Genomic DNA, 23,968 nt, shown 5'->3' on the forward strand with positions numbered 1-23,968 from the left:
AATGGTCAACATATGGCATCTGCTTTAGGCCTGTGATTCTTTTAGTGAGGTATTTATGTGCCTTTCCAGCTGTTGCAGATGTGTTGTGAGGTGCATACCAAACGGGGCATTATACTTTATAATGGGTCTAATGAGGGATGAGTACAGTGGGACAATGACTTCCTTTTTGCTGGATGAAAAGCCCTTAGTGATGAGGTGTGCCACATAGAAGGATTTCCTGACTGTTGTGGCGATGTGGTTATCGAAGGTGAGACCACTGTCCACCTGTGTCCCTAAGTCTCTTATCACACTTTCGGTGTTTAGTGTACTGCTACCTATGTGGTAATTCATGGGTACATGTTTTTTTCCCAAAGGGGATAACTATACATTTCTTGGCATTAAGCTTGAGCCCATGGCTCTGCCACCAAGCATCTGTTTCTGTAAGGCCCTTTTGTAGAATATCCACATCATTTGGGGATTCAGTAATGGCTCCCAGTTTGCAGTCATTTGCAAAGTTTGTTAGCCAGTGTCCCTTAGTGTTGGCCTGTACTTCAGAGAAGTAGATGCCAAACAAGAGTGGTCCCAGGACTGAATCCTGAGGTACTCCACTTGTCTGGAGCTGGATTTGGAGTTGGCTACTTTTACTGTCAGGGTTCTGTCAGTAAGTCAGTTGGCAACCCATCGAGTGATGTAGGGATTTATGCCCAGCTTAGTAAGTTTCTCTATGATTCCAGAGTGGGGGATGGTGTTGAAGGCCTTGGCGAGGTCCAGACAGGCTGTGTGGCCCACCTTACTCTCGTCCACAGCTCTGGAGACTGATTCGAAGAAGTCAATCAGGTTCATATCGGCCCTTCACAAACCCAAACTGGGTGGGGTCCAGTGTTTGAAGGTTGCCAATGTCTTTGTTTCTAAGTTCCATCATAATGTGTTCCATGCCCTTGCAGATCAGGCTCATCAGACTGATGGGACGGTAGTTCTCGGGATCCAAGGTGGATGTGGAGTGAGATAACTGTAGTTGTGTGCCATTCAGTGGGCACGAAGCCTGAGGTGAGGCTATGATTAAACATGACACTTAGGCCTTCAAAAAACTGGTCCTTTCCAGTCCTTCTCAGCCCAAACCCAGGGGAAACAGACCACCAAGACTACAGTCTCAGAGTATGCAGAGATCTAAACAATGGAGTGTTTCCACCTCAAAACCAGGGAGAGGTAAGCCACCCCCTTATGGAAAAAGTACACAATGACTTTCCAATTATCCTTCCCAGCCATGCCCAAGTACTTGTGCCCCTAGGAGGAAAACTCTCCCTTCATGCAAAAACTGGATGTCCATTACTCAGGACCGATGGGTTCTACACATTGTATCCCAGGGATACAGATTCTACTTCCACTCACTGCCAACACCAAGCAGGTTGCCAGACTTTCCTCCAAACCAGTGGGCAGAGGCTCAAAAGCAAGTACTTTCCCTTCTCCATATCAGGGCTATTCAACCTGTTCCAGTAGAACAAAAGGGACAGGGTTTCTACTCCAGACTGTTCCTGGTGCCCAGAAAAGAGAGCTCTTGGCGCCCAATCCTGGATCTGTCAATCCTCAACACCTTTCTGGTGGTCCCAAAAGTGAAAATGTTTACACTGCAACAGCTTCTTCCTATGCTAGCCAAAGATGCCTGGTTAGTCGCCCTAGACTTAAAAGAAGCTTATCTGCACATCCCCATAAGGGAGTCTTGCAGGAAGTATCTACGTTTCAGGGCAGCTCTCTGCACTTCCCTTTGGCGTATCTACTGCGCCCAGAGTATTCACAAAATGCCTGGCTCCAGCCATTGCATACTGCAGGCAGAGAAATATTCAAATCTATGCATACTTGGACGATTGCCTGATTCAGGCGGACAGTCTGGAATTGCTACTTCAGCACCTGGCATTTGTAAAAAGACTTCTAACTTCACTGGGATACACCATCAACGAAAAGAAATCACAACTGATGCCCAGCCAACAAGTTGTATTCCTGAGAGCAAGCTTGAACACAACTTCCCAGATGGCATTCCTCACTCCAGAAAGGCAGGTCCATTTGACAAACTATTTCAAACTAATGGCCAACAAAACCCAGCTATCTGCAAGGAAAATACTGCAAGCCGTAGGGTTCATGGCCTCATGCATTCTGCTAATTCCATATGCAAGACTACATATGAGGAAACTTCAATGGTACTTAAAAAGTCTCTGGTGTCAACATTCTCAGGACCTGGAAACAGTGATGTCCTTCATGGATGCATCTGCAGTACACAAATGGTGATGATGTGTCGTCAGGCAGCCCCTTGATCGCCCCGGTTCCAAAGTCTGTCTGGCTTGGCATTGCTCTCAATTATTAATAACAGAAGACTTGGAAGGTGGACTCCTATGCCAACATCGACAATTACGCTACTACCCAGACAGGACAAGTCCAAATATATAACTGACCAGCTTGGTAGCATATGCAACAGGAAAAAAAGGAAAACCAATTTCAAAACAGACAATCTCCAAATGGATAGGAAATTGCACATTATAGAGGCTGCTACTTGGACCTCCGTGCATACATTTTGCCAAGCATTACAATTTACCTTTATACTCTAGATCGAGCAGGTTTTCCTTTCATACCTTGTCTAAGGGCAGAGTTCTTTTGGTGGGCAGAAGCATGCAACCACAACAAGGGACTTCTGTCACTCAACCCCTCACCGCCCAAACTCTGACAACAGACATATCAGACTATGCATGGGGGGCTCACATGGCAGGCAAATGGAGCCCAGAACAAATTCCCCTGCATATCAATCAAAAAGAGATGCTAGCTGTACCGAATTCTCCGACAGTCTTCAAATACCTTATCCTTCCAGGACAGCTCCTGATAAATACACACAACACCACAGTTATATGGTACATAAACAAGCAGGACGGGACTCAATTCTTACCCACTCTGCAGGTTAGCCATGGCTCTGTGGAACACAGCCTTGAGCATCCAAGTGCACCTACAAGCTTGATTCCTGCCAGGCAAGCAAAATTCACTGGCAGACAATTTAAGCAGAAAATTAACTGGATCCTAATGAGTGGAAACTGGAACCCAACTCATTCAAACTTCTAACCCAGAGGTGGGGAACTCTGGAGGTGGACCTTTTTGCCTCCTCCCAAAATCACCAATTGAACAAATTTTTCCCCAGGAACCCTCACAACAGAGCCTGGAAGGTGGACGCCCTATCCTTTACATGGGAAAAACTCTCAATTTATGCCTTTCCTCCTCTGCCCCTCCTGTCAAAAGTACTACTCAAGATCAAACAGGACAGGCAAAGGGCAATCCTTATTGCACCAGACTGGCCACGACCGCATTGGTACCCACTCCTACACAGTCTGACAGCAGTGCCACCCTGGCACTTACATCAGACACCTTCCCTGCTGTCTCAGCAGGAGGGAGAGATTTTGCATCCACTGCTGCAAACCCTAAACTTTGCAGCCTGGTAGGAGCTGGACGTCATCCTTGAGGCCAGAAGGCCTGGTACTAGGAAATCCAATGCTGAAAAGTGGAAAAGATATTGTTCTAGGAGTCAGTGTCAAGGAAAGGACACAGCTGTGCCCAACTTACCTCAAATCCTTGATTACCTAGCAGAGCTGCACCACAGAAGCCTATCCTTCTCATCCATTAAGATTCATGCTCTGCCATCTCAGCTCATTATAACACTGAGCTTCCTCTCCTTTCTCACCCTCTCATCAAGCAGTTCCTGAGAGGAGCTAACAATTTAAGGCCCCTTAGGAAAGCCCCACCCCCCTGGCCTGGGACCTTAACTTTGTACTGGAAAAGCTCACACTTCGCCCTTTTGAACCTGCTGCTTCAGCAGAGTTAAAATTCCTCTCTTGAAAAACAGCTTTACTTCTAGCTGTTACTTCAGCAAGAAGAGTGTCTGAGTTACAGGCACTAATGGCAGTGGAGCCCTTCATTATTTTCCATGCTGACAGGGTTTCCCTCAGGACTAACCCTTCCTTTATGCCCAAGGTGGTATCCAGTGTGGCTTTAAACCAATCCATCCATTTGCCAACCTTTTCCCCTAATCCTCAGAATAGAGGGGACAGGATCCTGCACTCCTTGGACATGCACAGACAGCTCAGGTTCTACCTTGACAGGACTAAGCCTTTCAGAAAATCTGACCAGCTACTAGTCAGCTTTGCTACAGGGACAGAGGGCAAGGCCATTTTGAAGCAAACCATTTCTAAATGGATAGCACACTGCATCCATTTCTACTACAAGCACCATGGAAACCCTACCCCTCTGGGGATTAGAACTCATTCCACTGCAGCTACTTCAAACTCTACAGCATTTCTCAGGGTGGTCCCCACCAGGGACATCCTGGAAGCTGCAACCTGGAGTTTTGTACACACCTACACCAAGCATTACCACTTAACCTATTGTTTCTAAATCCAGAGCTGGATTTGCTACAGCAGGCTTACAAGGGCTGCTAGCCAGCCCCAACACTTCTTGACTGCCTCCACCCTTCCTCAGCTTTTGGAATCAACCCAAGTGTGATGACTGCAACAGTGAAAAATGAAAAACAGTACAGTTGTGTACACTTACCATAAATGCAGATGTTTGAGTGTATTCACTGTTGCAGTCCTGGTTTCCCTCCCTCCAGCCTCCTGGTTTTCTCTATGGCTATCTTTTATGGCAGGGATATTTACTTTTTACTGGAGGTGTTCCACACCATGTAATAGCTTTCTATTTTGGGGGCTCCTGACATCTAGGGCAAGAAAAACTGATGTAATGGCGTCTGCTGCATATTTGATACCCCTGACATCATGGAAGAGGTGACAGCATCCGACGCAGAAATCCTAAGACTCTGGTATTTGGGCTGTTCTTGCCGACTGAGGGCTACCTGCAGGCAGATAACCCAAGTCTGATGACTGCAACAGTGAATCCACTCGAACAGCTACATTTATGGTAAGTGTACACAGCTGTACTTTATTCTCTGAGATTTTAACTTTATGTTGGAGAAGTTAGCTTTACCTCAGTTTCAACCAAATACATTTCATTTATTTTTTCTTTGATTATCCCCTTAAACTGGTTCAGGGTTGTGGATCAGATGGAACTTATCCCAGTACTCAGTGGGCACAAATTACAGAAGTTAGACATTTGGAGGACCACCAGTTCATTTGTGGCATGTGTTTGGAATATAAAGGAAAATGGAGCACTTTGTGAAGAACTACATAAACCCAGTGAAGATATGCAGACTCCACACAGAAGGCAGTCCAGTTGAGAACGGAATTGTAAACCAAGTACTGGGAGGTGCTCACCACTTTGCCAGCAGAGGTTAAATATCTGTTTTGGAAGGCAGTCTGTCTAGTTGCATTATTTGTGGTAGAAGGATTTCAATACTACAAGCTCTCAAGTGTAAACTATTTTGCTTTATATTATACTGAGAAGGCTTGTCATTGAAAGTAAATCCATTTGTCTTGCTAAAAGTAGTTTTCTGTATTGACGGTTAATCTGTGCATTCAATGGTCACTGATCTTTACAGTGTCAGTGTGACAAAGAGCACCACTTATAGTTGCATCTTCACAGATGGGTGAGTTGTTACACAGAAAGGACTGAGGATTTTAAGAAAACAGATTCTTTACAAATGTGAATACAGACCTGTGTGTCAATAAACAGATTTTAAATGGTAGGTATTGTTTCACTGTAACAAATGCAATAAAAATATTTAAGACACAGTAAGAGCTCATTGTACGAAGTCAAAAATTACATCAGTGAGAAATTTCAGGAATTATTTTTTCACAAAATGTTTTAAAAGTTGCAACATGATTTATTGTCTACATCTTCACAAATCACTGTAAAATTTAGGTTTTGGTACGGCTGTGTTTCAGGGAATCCTGTAGCTGTCCTCCCATTGGTATGATAGTTAAATGTTACAGTTTACTGTTACAATCTACTTAAATGTTATAATTTACTTATAAAATGTCCATTACCAAACTATATAGTATAGCTGTGTATTATATCATAACAAGAGAGGTTTGAGGAGAGATCACTGTAATGGGAAAGCAAACTCGCAACATCACTTGATAGAAGGTGTACATTTTTTATGTGCCTTCACTGTATGGTGTTGAACATTTATTATCATTACAGTTGCATTTATTTGTTTGTTTATTTATTTAGCAATGACCAACTACAATCACACACATTCCTATAAGGGCTTTATTGGACTTGAAGAACTTGAGTAAATGCATGCTGATTTTGACATTACATGGGAGCCTCATGGACTTAACCTGACTTCAGAACTTCTGCAAGACTGAGGCATCCCTGATGAAATTTTTGACCAGGAACTGAAGATGAATAAGGAGGCTAAAACCCGGTGGCTGGTACTTTACATTGTGTAATAACATAACAGTAGAAGAAAAAAGGGATGGCATTATTATTTACACTATTCTGCCATAACTTTGTTGTGTAAAAGTGTATAACAGCATCTTAAAGTTGATTCCATTTAAATGTATTGCAGAGGGAATGCAGGGTAACAGGATTAAACATATAAGTGACCCTTTAATGCCAGCAGAGTGTTGTATACTTGTAAGGACTGTACAGTGTGCTTCCACACTAAGGTCGACAACACAAGATGATTGGTTACACTGCTTTACCTCCAAACTGTACAGTGTCATTATTTGTCACTAATTTTGACTTTTGAGTTCCACTAACCTTTGCTTTGGTTTTGAGGACTATAAGTAAAAAGATTATTTTTAACATTTCTTTGTTTTAATTCCAGAGCAGAGGGACATGGGATTTCATTTGACTGCAGATGCACCTGTGGATGCTCCTGATGGAGATCTTCTGCACACTGATGCTGTACCTTTTTCTTCTGGCTGTGAGCGTTATGATGTAGTTGATGCAGTAGCCAGCTTGCCCACTCCTAGTGACATTCTTGTATCATACTCAACTTTTCCAGGTGAGACTGTGCAACACTGTGCTGTTTACAGAAATTTTTATGCATGGTGACAGTGTACATGCTAAAACATTGTTCTAGGATTCCCGTCTCAATTTAAAAATTGGTAGACCTAGTTCAGTGTTGAAAAATGGTTTGCAGTCTGATTTTTCCATGGCAGCTTCATGTTACGATTAGTGACATGCAGTACATCAGGTCATATACCAGGTAAATGGTATTGCAACTGTAATTATGATCAAGTTAGCTTTCATCAGCTTTGACCACCAGAGATTGTGGCAGTGACTGGTTTCAGATGCTGCTTCATTCTCTTCTTACTGTAGTCTACATGCTGTAGAACTTCTGAACAGGGCTTAAGTAACACTTGATCAATAACTGCTCAATAGGTGTTTCATAAGATTTTTTTTTTTTACAGACATCTTTTTTAATATGTTTGTTTATTTACTGTAAGTAGATTATCCTTCTGAAACCCTTTGCAGCCATCACACATATGTATATGGGTCCTTATCGGATTACCTAAGTTTCAAAACTTCGAACATCATATGGCCAAGACCATATGATCGAAGTTTTGAAATGTCAAAACTAAATTAAAAAAAAAACTTTTTTTTTTTTTTACATTTTTGCAGGGAGGCAAGCCTTGCTGCACCCCCCCCCCCCCCCCGCTGATTAAATATACTAACTCCGAGATCCCACTACAGTGAGGAAAACAGTAAATTTCCCATTCCACACTATAGGGCAATCTTCATTCAAAACCTTTGGAGTTTCAAAACTTCAATCATATGGTCTTGGCCGTATGTGCTAAGTTTTGAAACTTCGATAATCCGATAAGGACCAATATATATAGAGAGAGATATTTAGATATGTATGTGTGTGTGTGTGTGTGTGTGTGTGTGTGTGTGTGTGTGTGTGTATATATATATATATATATATATATATATATATATATATATACAGATAGCTATAGATATAGATATGTATGGATAGCTTGGGGTAGCCTGTCAGTACTGTTTCGGAGATGAGGAAAAAGCTAGAGGGTACAAGAAAACCATAAAGACAGTGGGTAAACATTAACTTCCCAAGATGGCTGCACACTGATTAACAGCTTAATTTCAGCTCTTCCAATTTGAAAACAGAAGTGGAGAAAAAAAGCAGATTGGCGAGTTGTAAAATTCAGTTACTGGCTATTAAGTACACTACCTGGATGCCAGCAAAGTATAAACTTGGCGAACCTGAATAAAAATCAACCAGAAAAGGTGAAGTGAAAAGTTAGGCTAGGAAAAAGCCAGCAGTTCAGGCTTCGGCTTTGGTTCAAGAGATGGCTTTCTGTAATTTAGAGGAAAAAATGAATCAAATGTACTAAGAGATCATTAAAATAAATGAAACACTGAAGGAATATAGTAACTCAAAATAACAAAAGGAGAGAAAATTAGATGAAGCTTTAGCTTTATATAAAGTGATACAACACTGGTAAAAAGAGGATGAAGTGAAGAAAAGGCTCGTTGAGTATGAGGTTTCATAAGAAGAGCTATTTAAAAAAGTAGAGTTAAAAGACAGAACACGCAGAGAAAACTTGAGATTTTCTGTTGTACCAATGAAAGTAAAAGGAACAGTCTATGAATTTCATAAAGCACAAATTGTGTTCCACAGCAGTATTTGTTAATTGAAGAAGCACATCATGTGTCTGTTCCAAACCTGGCCATGAGAAAGCAGAAAAGACCAATATTAATAAAGATGAAGTCATACAGGCAAAACGAGCTGATCCTGTAAAAGCTGTGACAGAAGGAAAAAGTATTAAAAACTGGAGATAGCATAGTGTTTGTGAAAAATATTATTAACAGTTCAACAGGCAGAAGAAAAGCAAATTTACCCAGCTATCAGGAAATTTCAAGAAGCAGGTGTGAGGTTCAAGCTGCTGAATCCATTTGTATTCAGAGTATTTTTTCTGGAGGATAAGACATTTTTTGATGGAGAACAGGCAAAGGAGGAAAAAAAGTTTATCCAACAAAAAGTGAGCTAGCAAGCCGAAGGGGACAATAAAGATCATAGAGAGACTTTGCCAGTGCAACCTTTTCCATTTTCCAAAGGAAATGCTTAAGAGCAGGAAAAAAGCACAGGAGTTGACTAGAAGAATCAGGAGTACCCCTGACTTGAACCAGAGTGTGGTACTGGGAAATGGAAATGAACAAGAAGAAGGTCAGCAATACTGAAATTAGTGAATAAATGGGAGATTATAAAGCATCAGTCACATTTGTGAAATATAGATTTGCAAAAAAGTGTTTGAGAAAAGACTGGATGTTTGCTGACTCAAACTTGTGGGTGGTCTGTAAAGTATATATACCCATATTATGTCATTAATGTTTAGATGGACACTAAAGGGGGAAAAAAATAAGTCACTGTAACTAAAACAATTTTTGTTCTCATTAGTATTTATATAAAACATTTCATGATTTAAACTGCATGTTTATTTTTTTTTTTGTTTTTAGGGTATACAGACAGGTGTATTTTAAATGAAGGCGTGTCTTTTCAGTGACTGTATGTATGTGTTTTAGATAGGGGTCACAACAAAGATTTTGTATGCAAAACGATGAAAGAAGTTTTTGATATGACAGCTAACAAATACATGCATATTTTTAAGAGAAATAAAGAAGATACTTTACAAAATGTAGAAAATGCACATAATGTAAAAGAAAAACAAGGTGTATTCAGTAAGATTTTTCCGTTAGATAGATATGAATGACATCAAGGATATACAAGTGAGAAACTGGAAAATTATCCAAGGTAATGAAGATGTAGTGAAAGTTTTAGGGGACAGACCATTATTCACATATAAAGGCAATAATAATAATAATAAAATCCATCTTAGAAAAATCTGGGGTAAGAAGAGGGGAAATATTTATACACTGAGCCCTTATAGATGTAATATGTGTAGATACTGTAGATTTATAAGTGACTCCTCAAATGTATTTGTAAAAGATTTAAATACACAGTTCTAGGCAATTGGAAGTTTTAATTGTAATTCTAGTGGAGTTGTATACATAGCAATGTATGAAACCATGAAAGTTATATAGGTAAAACAATCAGAACATTGTCAAAAAGAATTTATGAACACACAGTGGCTATTAAGAAAGGAGATTTAAGCAATTGTTTAGCAAAACGTGCAGGAAAGTGCAAAAAGTTTAAGAAGCTTAAGTTCTTTGTTATTGATCATGTTAATATGAAAGAACGTATGGGAAATTATAATGTGCGTCTCAAGTGTAAGGAAGCAGAATTGCAAATAAGATTATCTGCAGACAAAGAACCTGGACTCAACAATCATGTAAATATAAAATGCTTCCTTATGGCTCAGAGTTTTTATAAAGTATATAAATATTTATTGTATATTGTTTTTCACAAAAATATTTTTACCATGTTTAACAAATATTACGTTGTATTTTATTAGTATATTAGATTGGAAATATAGGGACGTTTAAATTCTGTAGAAATGTCTTTTTAAATTTTAAGAAGTTGATTTATAAATGTACGACTCAAGTCGAGTGACACTACTTCAATTCTAACACGTAAATACTAAATAGTTTGCTAGTTTTTCCTGAAGAAGTTCTATGTATTAAAGGAATGAAAGCGCTCAAAATTATCATGTTCATTCCTTACTGTATTCCACATTTAGATCGTTATCATTGTTTAATTTTCGATTCTGCCCATGCTCTAGAGTAGACTTTCCATACATGTCAAGCAGAGCACGTCATTGGCTGTCTTTAAGAGAAATCTTGATGAGTGGATGGGAAATAGTTCACCCTGGGAATCCCTCCAGTGGCTCTACTTGATGGAGACACTGGGAACTAATGTGGGGAGGGGGCAAGGATGCCAGGGCATTTCTATGGGCTAGGCCTGTAAAGGCTCCGAGGCCATTATTCTAGTACACACCTATGAACAAGCTGGATATCACCTCCAGAAACTGAGCTACATTCAGTTCTTTCTGCGGTTCTCCGGAACATCCTTCCATGAGGGCCGCCCAAGGTTACCATAGCTAGGGTCTGTGTCCCATTAGTTGAGGAACAAATCAAAATTACAACATTGTCAAATATAAAAGTTATGTACTCACCATAGCTTTGCATCTGTATTGTCCATTTTCATTCTTCCTGTAAAAAATTCCAGTTCTGACATTTCTATGAGAAGAGAAATCACTTAATGGAGACATCATATATTCCTGAATCCAGGTCTCCCCTTCTCCCCTCCTGCTCCAAAACAGTCAGTCACCATAGATGCTGAGACTTTGCTTGGGGAGCAGTGTCAATATGGATAAAAGTGCAAGGTTTGTAGGATATCAAAGACAGACACAAGCATATAAATATAAAACAGATGCTTGCCCTTATCAAGGCACGTAACTCACTGAGTAACCTTTGGTCCCCAGAACCACTTCAGGTTTTTATGGATAATGCCACATTGATGTGGTACATAAACAACTAAGTCAGAATCCGTTATTACCCCCCTGTGCAGACTAGCCACGTTTAGTATGGTGTGTAGCTTTACAGTGCATTTTGTCATAGAAAAAGTGTGCTGCAGAAGAGCTGAGCAGGACAAAGGTAGACACCAATGGAAACGAGATTGGGGGGGGGTCCTTTCAAGATTTGATCTGTCTGTATTGAGTTCCTCAAGAAGACCTTTTTTGCCTCATCACTGAACAGTCTGTTTTCAAAATTCTACTCCAGGACTCTATGTGAGAAGGTCTGGAAGATAGCTACCTTTTCTTTTCCTTGGACAGGAAGGTTCCTGTATGCTTTTCTACCCTTTCCATTCATATCCACGGTACTTATGAAGATTCTGAAGGAATCCCCCAAGATCATTGTGGTGACTCTCTTCTGCCCCTGGAAACAGTGGGTCTCCCTTGTTTTGGACTTGGTCAGAGGCAATTGCTGCAAACTTCCTCACAGACGGAATATATGCACACAAGAATAGGGGTGTTTGATACACCCTGGCATCAATCAGCTTTGCTTGATTTCTTAATTATAGGGTCTTAATACCTTTTAGGTACCAGTTTACTAAAGATATGCAGCAGGTACTAATGGAAGTAAGAATATCTGCTACTAGAAAATTGTATAGTAACAAATTGAAGAAATTCTCTAGTTGGTACCAGCAACATAACCAGCACCCACTCAGTGCTAGTGTTTCTCTCGTTTTACACTATTTGCATAAGTTATTTTCTGTGGTCTATCGCACTCCTGTATCAAGGATCATTTGTCGGCCATTTGGCATGTCTACCCATGGATCCCCATCTTTCAAGACATTCCAAAATATGTTTGAAAGGGGTATTGCATAAGAGACCTCCAAGAAACCAGTGGATCCTCCTTGGGATCTTAATTTTGTGCTAGCGAAGCTAACATTTGCTCCATTTGAACCAGCTCATCTGGCCGACTTGAGGTTCTTAACATGGAAAACAGTTTGCTCTGGCCTCTGCAAGCTCTTATGGTTGGTCAGTCATATCTCAGTTTCCACAGAGACATGGTTTCCTTGAGAATTAATCCTTTTTTTATGTCTAAAGTGGCATCTGAGTTTACTTTGTCAGTCTGTCTATCTGTATCTGTTTTTTCTGGAAACCCAAAATGATGGAGAAAGGATACTATATACATTGGATGTCCACAGGCAGGCAACTCTGGTACTGTATTTGACAGAACAAAATCTTTCACAACTTTTTTGTGAAGGTAAGAAGGGACAATGTATGTTAAAGCAGACTATTTTCCAAATGATTGTCTCTAGCTATTAGCTTTGTCATTCTACCAGAACCTTGGCCTCACCTATAGCTTTTTGAAGAGGATTGGACTCTTGAAGTATTTTAGAAGCAGCAAAGTGGCACTTTGTAATACTTTTGCAAAGCGCAACAGGCTAGATTCGTTCTCCAGGTGTTGGTCAGACTTTGCTAGGACCATTCACTAGGGACTCCTGGACCTTTTTCCACCTTCCAGTTGTTCTAAATTGTAGTAATCTACCCATACAGTTTAGGCTACTGCAGCAGTGATCAATAAGAAGAACATGGTAGTTGTGTAAGTTAACTCCCCATAGCAGTAGATGTTTGAATGATCACTGCTGCAGTAACTGCTCCCTCCATCCATCCCTCATTTTTTTTTGTGTTTTTTTAAGCCAGCACGTGGTCATTTATTTTTTGTTGCTGTTAGCAATGGTCTGTCAGGACTTAACCTCTTTCTCTCAGATATTATGAAGTATCCGAAGAGATTGGTGCCCAAACCTGTCTTTTTAGTCAGCTCAGCTATAGCTGATTAATGGTTTGGACAAGGGGAGGGTACCCTGAAGCTTCAGAAGTTAACTGGCTTTTAAATTCTATGCTGGGTATAACTCTGATAACTTAAGCTTCTGCAGCATTGATTATTCCAACATCTACCATTATAAGTTTGCTTACACAACTGTATTGTCATTATTGTGATCACTGCTGAAAGCACTGCTTTTGTGAACTTTCGAGACTTGATTGTGGGTGAACCATTTTCATGTCTAGACAGGTATGTTCCCTTTGGGTGAAAAAAAAAAAACTTCCATACCTTACTTTTTTGACAGAAACTGAACTTTCTCTGTAAAATTATAAATTTTAAACTATGGAAAAGGATTGTTTTATTGACTGCCATGTCAGTTTTAGTAGCTTTTAAACATGAGTGTTATTTTTGACTTTTATTGGAAAAAGTTGTTAAAACTAATTTAATCCTACTTTTTAAAGCAAAGGTTTCGTTATTTTACTTTTGGGGATGGATAAGTGTTTAAAGTGCTTGGTGTTTTTTGGTGGAAGAAGTTACTTTTTTACTACTTGACTGGTTTTCCAATCTCTGCTTCCAGGCTTCCCTGCAAGTCCGGCAAGTTTTTCGTCTTTACCATGGAACAACCTGCCAGTTGCTTGTTTCTTCCTTCCACCAGCCACGAAAAAAAATTAAATAGACTTTGCCACCAGCAGGCTGTTAAAGTGCCTAAGCAGCAAATGGATGATTCTTCTGTTGCAAAGTTTGGTTCCACAGACCATTCATATTTTTATTTGACTCCCTCTAATGTGCTCTATACTGCCACCATGGACAAGGGGGATAGACATATTCTGTGCGGCAGTTGGATTGCCCTTGGTGAGCAAGGCAAAAATCACTGTTGTTGGTCCGGGGAAAAGAGAAAAAAAATCATTGGGCCGTTTTCAGGACTTTGCCATTTCCTCCACTGTGGTGCAATCTAGGAGTTGATATATTTAAGTGGTGTGTGTGTGTGTGTGGGGGGGGGGGTGAAGCCCCCCACTTTATTTAGCGTTTGAAGTTTTTTTTTTGTGGAACAGCGATTTTTTTCCCTGAGAAAAATATCTCTGTTCCATGTTTCTGAGATTTCAAGCTTTCACTTTTAAAGGGTTGATAAATCAGCGTTTGCTATTTTAAGCATTTGCTGATTTAATATAGACTCTAGCCTTCTACCCCCAGGAAAGCAGATTGTATAGGGTTCTTCAGTCTTGTAAGTTTTTATACACTAATCCCAGATCAGACCCAGCATCTATTTCTCTGTTAAACCAAGCTGCTACTAAACATCTGGTTGTTACCAATCCATCTTCTAACAAGGATGAGAAAGCTTTTGATAGATTTGCAGAAAAATCTGCGTTCTTCTGCAACACTTATTTTTAGAATTTCAGCTGTCAGGCTCATGTTAGTTTATGCTTGCCTCTTGAGAATACAAGGGATGTTATGGCATCTATTTTTTTCTTCTAAAGAAAAAACATCTTTGTGTAGTCTAATTGCCTTTGCATCTCAAGTGGCTACCCACTGTTTGAAATGTGCTTAAGATTCTGCTGATGTTACGTCAGGGTTACTGTCACTGGAATTGTTGTGAGGAGGATTGATTGGTTACATATTCAAAACCTTCCCGATTATGTCAAAGCTGAAATTTTGAATTGTTCTTTAGACCAAGTTAGTTTTTTGGACCATGTGCTGCAGATGCTCTTAAAATTGTGATGAAAGAGGTAAGATGATCCAAAGAATCTCTCAGATCTTTCAGCCTTCCTTCTCCAAGTGTGTCAATATGTTCAATGCTAACTCTTCAAACAAATGCATCAGACTGCTGATAAGCAACTGTTTAAAAAGCAATGGCAAGAAGGTTCCAAAATGAAAGTTGGAACTCTCCAGAACAAAGGATAGTCTAATAAGGCAGAATAACTATCCACAAGATATGTTATAAATGCTGTGACTGCTGTATGAAATGTTTTGAGTTACAAACTCTTGTCAGTCAACGTTCCATAATTTTCTTGAATGGTGGACTCTTCTTGAGAACTAATCATTCTTTTAAGCCTAGTCCTTTTTTTTGCCTAAAATGATATCAGAGTTTACCTTGAGCCCACCCTATCCATCTTCTTCCCAGAACCTAACCTTTGATAGCCACAGACAAATCGGGTACTATCTTGACGGAACAAAACCTTTTAGAACTCTGATCAGTTAATTTCTTGTGAAGGTAACAAAGGACAAAAAAGGGCAACTTGAGTCAGAAAAAAATACAAATTGTTCTCTCTTATTACCTTTTGTTATACCCACCACAACAAAGTAGTTCCAGGCAGGACCTTGGCTTCATTGCTAGAATCTCCTTGTTCTGACTAAGGGTGCTTCTCAAACAATCTGGAAATATAGAGCTGATAAGTATATTTTTTTGGCACTTTTTAACTGTTCAGAGTTCTGCACTGGCTTAATTTTTGTTTGACTGAATTATTTATATATTTGCTGGCATTGTTTTTTGATCTGTGCTGAAACTGGTTTTCTCCCACCCTTCCACCCTATTCCTGTTCTCTTCTTAAATTTGGTGGCTTTTGCAGTTGCCCACCCCTACTGTAAATTTGATCTGGGACACTCCTCCCAGTCTCATCTCTTTAGTTCATTCTACCTAATACAGAAATCATTTGGGAAGGCCAAACCCCTTAATCCCTTAACATTGAATTATCTTCTTTTCCTGCTGTCTGCATTTTTATTTTTATATAGAAAAAGACACTTTATTCAGCTGCTTATATTTTTCTAATTTGTGTTTTTTTCTACTACTCTGTTACTTCATCTTGTTTTGCTTTTTCCTGCTACTTTCTGCTTGTTCTCTAAAGTGTTCAACTGTATCTTTTCTGTTGCATTTATTACTGCTTGTTTATAGCCTGTCTAAATTGTTGCGTTAAGTGTTATTCTAAACTCTTAGTTTTGGCTTAAGCACTTGGGCTTTAGACCCATCCCTTAGCGCTCCCTGGCCTTTCTCCCACAGATTCTGAAAAATATGGATGGACAATTTCCTACAGTTTTTCCTTCCAGTCTGGTTGATATGGGCATTCTGAGACAGTTTAGCAACTGCCTCATGTACACAGACAACAATCTACCACTACCACCTAGGAACACAATCTGTGAGAGATGCAATTACATTAGGAACCTAGAGTCCAAGCTCTCTCCCCCTCAAGCTAGTATATCTGGCACTGAAAAGGTTGTCAACACGATCACTACACCTCAAACACCACCCACACCTACACAACACACCTATATATGCGGAGGTCCTCCACATAAACATACCCAAACAAAGGAGACCTCCGAGGCAGAAACACACGCAATCTCAACAGCCCTCCACACCATATATCATGCATAGCCCACACACCTGTGCCTCATAGCCACTAAGGATTCACCATTAACCCAACATGTTAGTCATAGGAGACTCCATTGTGAGACGCACAGATGTGCCTCTCACCAGGCTGGATAAAGAGAAGGTCACTGTTAGTTGTCTGTCAGGTGCCAGAATCCACCATATCACACACGCACTCAAATTTCTCAACAACAGGTAGTGTTATGACTCTGTCATAGTCCATGCTGGTGTGAATGACTTGAGATGTACCTCTCTGGACTATATGAAGAGAGACATGATTGAGCTCACTGATTGTGTCCCTGGCAGGTATGTCCATAGCCTTAAGCATCATTAAGCTCTGCCATCACCCAGAATGATGCCCCAATACAAACAGAAAATGACTGATTTAACAATTAACTTTGTTTCTGGTGCCATTCCAAGGGAATCCAGTACCTGACAGCCTGGAAAGATATGATCGACAGACTTTGCCAGAGATGGCCTGCATCTGTTTCAGCTGGGCTTCTGGCAAAGGCTCTTGCCTCCCCTATAGTGCCTTTTTTTTAGGAAAAGTGATGAGGTTAAAACTACCAACATAAACATTTCAACAAAACACAAATTAAAGGTCATGCTGCTAAAAGCTAGGAGTCTACACATGAAACTGCACTCATTGCAAGCATTCCTAACCCAGGAAAATGCTGACATCTGTGCAGTCACAGAAACCTGGTTCAAAGCTGCAGAGAGCAGCCCTGCCTTACCTGATTACTCATTCTGTCATACATTCAGACCCCAAACTGTGGGCAGTAAAGCCAAAGGAGGTGGAGTTTCAATAAACATTAAAGACATACACACCTCCAGGCTGGTCAAACTGTATGACGCACAGGAGACACTTCAGGTGCAGTTAACCATTGACAAGACCTCTTTTCAAATCATAGTTAGCTACCAGCCCCCAAATCTGACTCAAGATGCCCAATCCGCCTATTTGGACCTGTTCGAATCTATCAAGATTCAACCCTTTAACCTGATCCTGGGTGACGTTAACTTCCCAAACAGACTAGAAGAATTACTCATACCAGAACACAAATGCCCAGAGATTCCTTGATTTTTTTCAATGCAAATGCCTTGGAACAGCTAGTCGATACCCCCAAAAGGGGTGATAATATCTTGGACTTGGTATTAACTAACATGATAACCACTGTAGCATCCCTATAGTATCATCCTCCCTGGTAAGATCCGACCACAAAGCAGTCACTTTCAAAGTCACTATCTCCCCCAACTCCCCTCTAGCTAGGATCAGGCATAAAAACTTCTCCAAAGCTGATTACAGCCTCCTGAGTGTGAGGGATGGTATAAACAGCTTCACAGCCCCCTCTCCCTCTGTAGGAACTGGCACCAATATCCAAAACTATACCAAAGCACTATACGAGCATTTATATAGATGCATGGAATCAGGAATACCTGACAGGACTAAGTCATCCTCCGCAAGGAAGAGTAAACCTGTCTGGTGTGGACATCTGCAATAAATAAACTCTATACAAAAGGAAAAAATTGTTGTCCAAGACCAAGGAGGAGCAGATGCCCAACTGGAATCAATGTCTTCTTAGCCTGAACAAGCAAATAAGAGCACTAGTGAAATCCTCCAAAGTAAACTTAGAGTCCATATTGGTCACAGCTATTACAGACAGTCATAACGCCTTCTTCACATATGTCTGCAACCTCAAAGGAAGCACCCACATCTATTCAGAACTGGTGGTAAAGGACACCACATATACAAATGCCATAGATATAGGAAACTTGCTGGCTGACAGATTCAGCGAAAACTTTACATATCTGTCCCCCCATCAGTAAATCAGGACATCCCCAGTACCTTCCCCTTTCCCCTTACATCTAGGGAACAGGTCATCACTGCTCTATCAAAGGCAAAAATTACAGCCTCCATGGGACCCGATAACATCCCAGGCTGCATCCTCAGGCAGGAATTTGCTGCACCATTACGCACCCTATTCAACCAAAGCCTGAGTACTGGCTTCATCCCAGCTGAGTGGAGGACAGCCACTCTCATCCCTTTACACAAAGGTGGAGCATCCACCGATCCAGGAAATTATAGACCCATCAGCCTAACTAGCCTGATCTGCAAGGCCATGGAATGGATTATCATGGACCTCATTAACAAGGACGTTGGCAACCTCCAAACACTTGATCCCACACAGTATAGTTTTGTCAAGGGGAGGTCATGTCTGCTAACTTTGGTCGACTTCTTTGAGACAGTCACGAGAGCCATGAAAGAGGGGAACATGGTGCACACCACCTACCTTGACCTGGCTAAAGCCTTTGACACTATTCCCCCACTTGGGCATAATAGATAAACTTTCTCAACTAGGCATCAATCCATATGTTACCAGATGGATAGCAAACTTGCTCACTGATAGAACCCATATAGTCAAAATAGGGGAAGCCACCTCAAGCAGTAGACCCGTAACAAGTGGCTTACCTCAGGGTTCGGCCTTGGGGCTTATGTTATTTGTGATGTACTTTTCTGAAGTTCATGCCAAAACCAGTGGGCTGTGGTTGACCAAGTTTGCAGATGACTGCAAGCTGGGTGTTGTCATCAATTCCCCTAGTGTTATGGATATCCTCCAAAAGGGTCTCACTCAGACAAATGACTGGTGCCAGAAACATGGCTTCAAGCTGAATACCAAAAGTGCATCATCATCCCCTTAGTGGAGAGTGATGTCACCACAAATTATCACATTAATAACAGTGTCCTAAGCACTCAATCAGGCGTAAGGAATTTGGGCACCCAGGTTAATAGCAACCTGAGTTTTGACTACCATGTTGCTTCCATGGTACTGAAAGCCTTCGACATGGCCCACCGCATAAGTAAGGGTATCTTATCCGGGGACAAGGCGGTCGTAACATTCCTGTATTCTTCGCTTATAAGGCTCACTATTGAGTACAACGCACATTTCGGCATGCACCCCACAAAGAACCACGAAAGAAAGAAAAACGCTGTAAACACAACTACCAACGATCCAAAACAGCTGATGCCAGTCCGGTAACCTCCACCACAAGAATTGCTCACAATAAGGCGCTGCTGTACCAAACCAAGTTTATTGCATCCCACAAAGCACATGCAGCAGCTGGAGACACCGCAGAGGTTCCTCACCAGGAAAATCCAGGGCGTCAAACATCTACCATACACAGATAGGCTAAAAGCCCTATCCCTCTACTCTGTTTCATACAGATTCCTCAGAGGTGACCTCTGTCTGGCATACAAGGTGATCATGACCCCACCTCGATTGGGACTGCTGCAGATCCGCAAGTCAAGCTTCACTCTCGTAACCTACATGCGCAGCCTCAACCTGGTCTGTGACATCAACAAGACATGTTGGCGGGACAGATTTGTGTCCCAGAGATTCCCTCATCTATGGAATAGATGTCCTTGCCACATCAGAGTACCTCTTTAGCCCCTTTTAAGTGCAACCTGGATAACTGGATGGGAAACAGAAAATATACCCTTGGGATTCCACCCATGTCCCTGCTGGATAGGGGCATTGAGTACTGATTTGTATAAACATGGGCTAAACGCTTGGTTAGGCTTATAAGGGCCTCAGGACCGATAGCCTAGTAACCTCCTATGATCCTATGTGGCTTTTTAGAAAGTGCTAGTACAAAACATTCAGTTCGCTCAACATTTATAATACAAGCCAGCAGTAAATTAGTCACATGATCATCTAAGATTAATTAAATTATATACAACATAATTCAGCCCTGAAAACACATAAAATAACACTTGCCCTTAAAACACACACAAAATAACACATTCTAGAATTGCAATTAACTTTGGTTGATTGAGTTCCTGCTTTTTCTCTTTTTTTGTTGGATTTTCTGCATTTAGAACTCTAATTGGTACCTCTGGATTTTTTTTGTTTGCTTTTTAGAAAGGGTTGGATTCTAGAAGTATTTTTGAAGCAGCAACTTTGTCCTTTATGCACACCTTTACAAAACACTATAAGCTAGATTTATTCTCCAAGTCTAGGACAGGCTTATGGACCTTAATCATTTTCCCCCCAGTCATTCTAAGCTATGGTAATCTACCCATATAGGTAAGGCTACTGCAACAGTTATCATAAGGGTGAATATAAAACAGTTATGTAAGTAAACTTACTATAACTGTAGTTGTTCATGTGATCATCACTATAGTAGACTTCTCTGCTGCCCTCCATCCACATTAATTTTGTATGTTTTTGTGGCTAGGGTTAGAACATCAAAATATATATACATATCACAATAAAGATGCAAGCTATGTATGTACCACTGTTCCAATCACTCTCATTGAATGTGATCTGTTTAAATGCACTTGAATTAAAGCCTCATTATAGTTTACATGTTTTTTTTTTTATTAGCAATATGAAAAGTATATATATAACTTAGATCTGATAAAGCTCTGACAAGGGCAAATTCACTCATCTCTTGTTTTAACATAATAAATTGTGGTTTTAATAAGCAATACCTGATTGAATCCTATTTTCTTGTTTTAATAATAATGCAAAGTGACCTCTGACATGGATCTTACATTAGAAGTTATGACAACAGTCTATTTTAATAATTTGTATACAGATATTGTTCCCATACGACTAGTTTTCCCATCTTGCTTTTAGTATATATAAATGTGTATGCATATTTATTCATATATTCTTTTTTCCTTAGCAATGGCCTTTTCAGTTGTTCTGTCACCACTTCTGTTGGTATGAAAGATCTAAAGGGCTTAGCATCCAAACAAATCTTTTTCTTCAGCTCAGCATGAGCTGACTAACTGGATGCATGGAAGGTGCCGTTAATGCTTTGGAAGCTGCCTGGCTGTTGCATCCTTAGCAGGATATAACCCCATATAGCCAAGGCTACTTCAGAATTGATCATTCAAACATGTACTATTATGACAAGTTTACTTTTATGACTGTACTACTTTCATTTCAGGAAAAGATTTAGCTGTAGGATGCTCAGGGTTCATAAAACCTCATTCAGTATGCAAATGTGAAACATGAGAAAATAAATAATGTTTTACTGTTTGTCTCAGTTATTTCACTGCTGTTCATATTTTGCATCATTATTCAGTGACTAGGTCAATACTAGAAATAATTACCAGCTAGTCTCAAGGAATTATCTTTACATTATTTTGCATCAGTATACCTAGCAGTGGGTAACCTTTGTAGGTGGTGTAGGGAGATAAAGCCCTGACTGAATCCCTGGTGTCTGAGTTCAGTTAGCAACTCAGGAGCTTGATGGCACAACAGAGAGGATGGGCAGACAATCTTAGACACATCTTGATGTTGATTCCTGATACAGACCAGGGATGCACTTTGTCTTCAGAGGAGTAAGGCTGGCAATGTACGATGACAGGTTTATATTCACAGAACTCCAGTTCAAAGCCCAGGGAAGATAAACCAGAAAAGGTTATTTTTTTTTTATCCAAGACAATTGTTCCTCATTTTGTGCACTTGCAATGGGGAATCATTTTACAGTGTATGGTAATATATGCAAGTTTGTATGAGACAGCTGTGTTATTTTTACACCAGTATATGCTGTTTACTTAGGACACAGCTGTTTGTTTCCATACAAAGTAATTACACAGTGATTGTGTTACTTAAACTTACTGCCAAGTTGTATGGTATACTGAATTTTAGTAATGTGTCCTACATTAAATGTACACATCTGTACCTCTGAAAAGTTGCAGACTATAAGAGTATGGGAAGTCAGTATTGTGCCTTGGAGGCTTTAATATCGGTACTGTCTAAGAAAACTGTAAATCTGGCTTTAATTATTCACATTTGTAGAGAGAAATTTCAGGCAATAGATCATAAGTCACACTGGAAAGCAAATGTTGGTGGGTGCAGCTCAGTTATGGTAATGTTTTTACTTTGTTTACAAGCTGAATATGTTTTACAGGAAAATACACACCCTTATTAAGTAAGTTGTTTGGTCTACTTGCCATTATAAAAAACTCCTGATCTGATGTTGCCATTTTCAGTCATTCCTGAACATATGGGTATTGGATCCAACTCTTGAGCTCCAGCCCATGCCACTGCATTAACTCGTATCTCGTTTGTCACTCTAAAGGTTCAGGCATGGATTGTGCTCTCTCGAGCTGTGGATTGTAGTTTTTCAAGCTTTTGTGAGTAAAAATTAAACTTTCTTTTTTCCTTGTTATCTAACTTTCCCCCTTTCTCCCTTTACTCTTTTTAGCATTTTCATCTTGGTTTCTACCCTTTATCAGGTATTCCTTGTTATTATTCCTGGTAACCCTTTCTTTTTTGTACCTGTCTACCAGAGATAGCCTCTGTATTGTTGGCAATGTTTTCCCCTTTTCCCCCCCTTTCTTTTCTCTTTTTCCAATAAAAATGTTTTGTTCTCTTTGGGGTAATTTTTTTCTTTGTCTTCCTTTGGGTTTCCTTGTCCTTTCTTTGTCATGGCTGAGAAGCCAACTGGATTTACGAATTGCACTTCCTGTGGGCACATGATACCCAATTCTGATGGCCACAGGGAGTGCATTTACTGTTTATGCCCAAGCCACCTGGATTCCCCCTGTCAGATTTGTGCTGGGTTTAATACCAGGGCCATTAGTGATAAGCGCAATAATCTGGTACTGAAGGACCTTCTTGCTGCTTCAGCTCCTTCATCTACTTCTGTATCAGGGGCTTAAACCCCTTCCAAAAAGTCAAAACCTTCTTCAGAGCCCAGGGAGCATAGGAAATCCTCTCCTGCTCCATCCCCAATGGAGCCATCTGCCAAAATGCTGAAATGCTCTGATCTGACTTCTTTGGCTCTGATGCCAGCTCAAAATCACCTCAGCCCTCTGTTCTGTCCAGAGCCGGTCTGTCCACAGCTCTGATCCCCCTTTTTGAAGGAAACTCCCAGGAGGTTGTCTCGTCCTCCATCCACTTTGTCATCTATCAGGCCCTCCTGAAGTCTATCTGAAGCTGATGTGGATAGGATGATGAGGAAATTTCTCAGAGGTCAGATCCAGATGGGTTTCCTACTGGCTTCATCTCCCTTCAGATCCGTGAGCCTTCAGCCAGTTTCCCACCCCATTGTTTTTTCTTCTCCAGTCCAACCAGCAATTTTGGAGCTGTCATATCCAAAAGCTCTGAGAGATGAAATGCCTGATCGAAAGATAGCTTCTTCCTTGACTCCTACTGTGTTCCTGACTTGTTTGGCACTGACCTCACTTGAGCAGGATGAGTCTCTGAGCTGAAGCGTTGGAGCCAGATCTGCGAGTGTCTTTGATTCCGAGGGTTTTGGAGCAGTCATTTCCCCCTTGGAACCTTGGCACTGGACAGGTTGGATCCAACTCTTCCCTCAGAGCAGAGATCTGGGCATGGTCAGAGCTTGATAGCACCAGGAGTTTCTGCTCCAATGAGGTTTGCTTTGGCTTTGCCTGGTCCCTCTGTCTTCTATGTAGTGGAGAGGATA

At 40.6% G+C, this 23,968-nt stretch overlaps 1 protein-coding gene across 1 annotated transcript in view; it reads left to right on the forward strand.

Annotated features, from left to right (window-relative positions):
- Positions 1 to 23,968, forward strand: part of CASP9 (caspase 9) — a 785,542-nt gene that overhangs the window by 663,978 nt on the left and 97,596 nt on the right. The window contains exon 9 of the mRNA XM_044060440.1: positions 6,734 to 6,913. Within this exon, the coding sequence (XP_043916375.1) occupies positions 6,734 to 6,913 (180 nt within the window). The remainder of the gene's footprint in view (positions 1 to 6,733; positions 6,914 to 23,968) is intronic.

The sequence above is a fragment of the Protopterus annectens genome, chromosome 2.part0 (assembly GCF_019279795.1).
Source record: "Protopterus annectens isolate FY-2018-M chromosome 2.part0, PAN1.0, whole genome shotgun sequence".
Taxonomy (NCBI): domain Eukaryota; kingdom Metazoa; phylum Chordata; order Ceratodontiformes; family Protopteridae; genus Protopterus; species Protopterus annectens.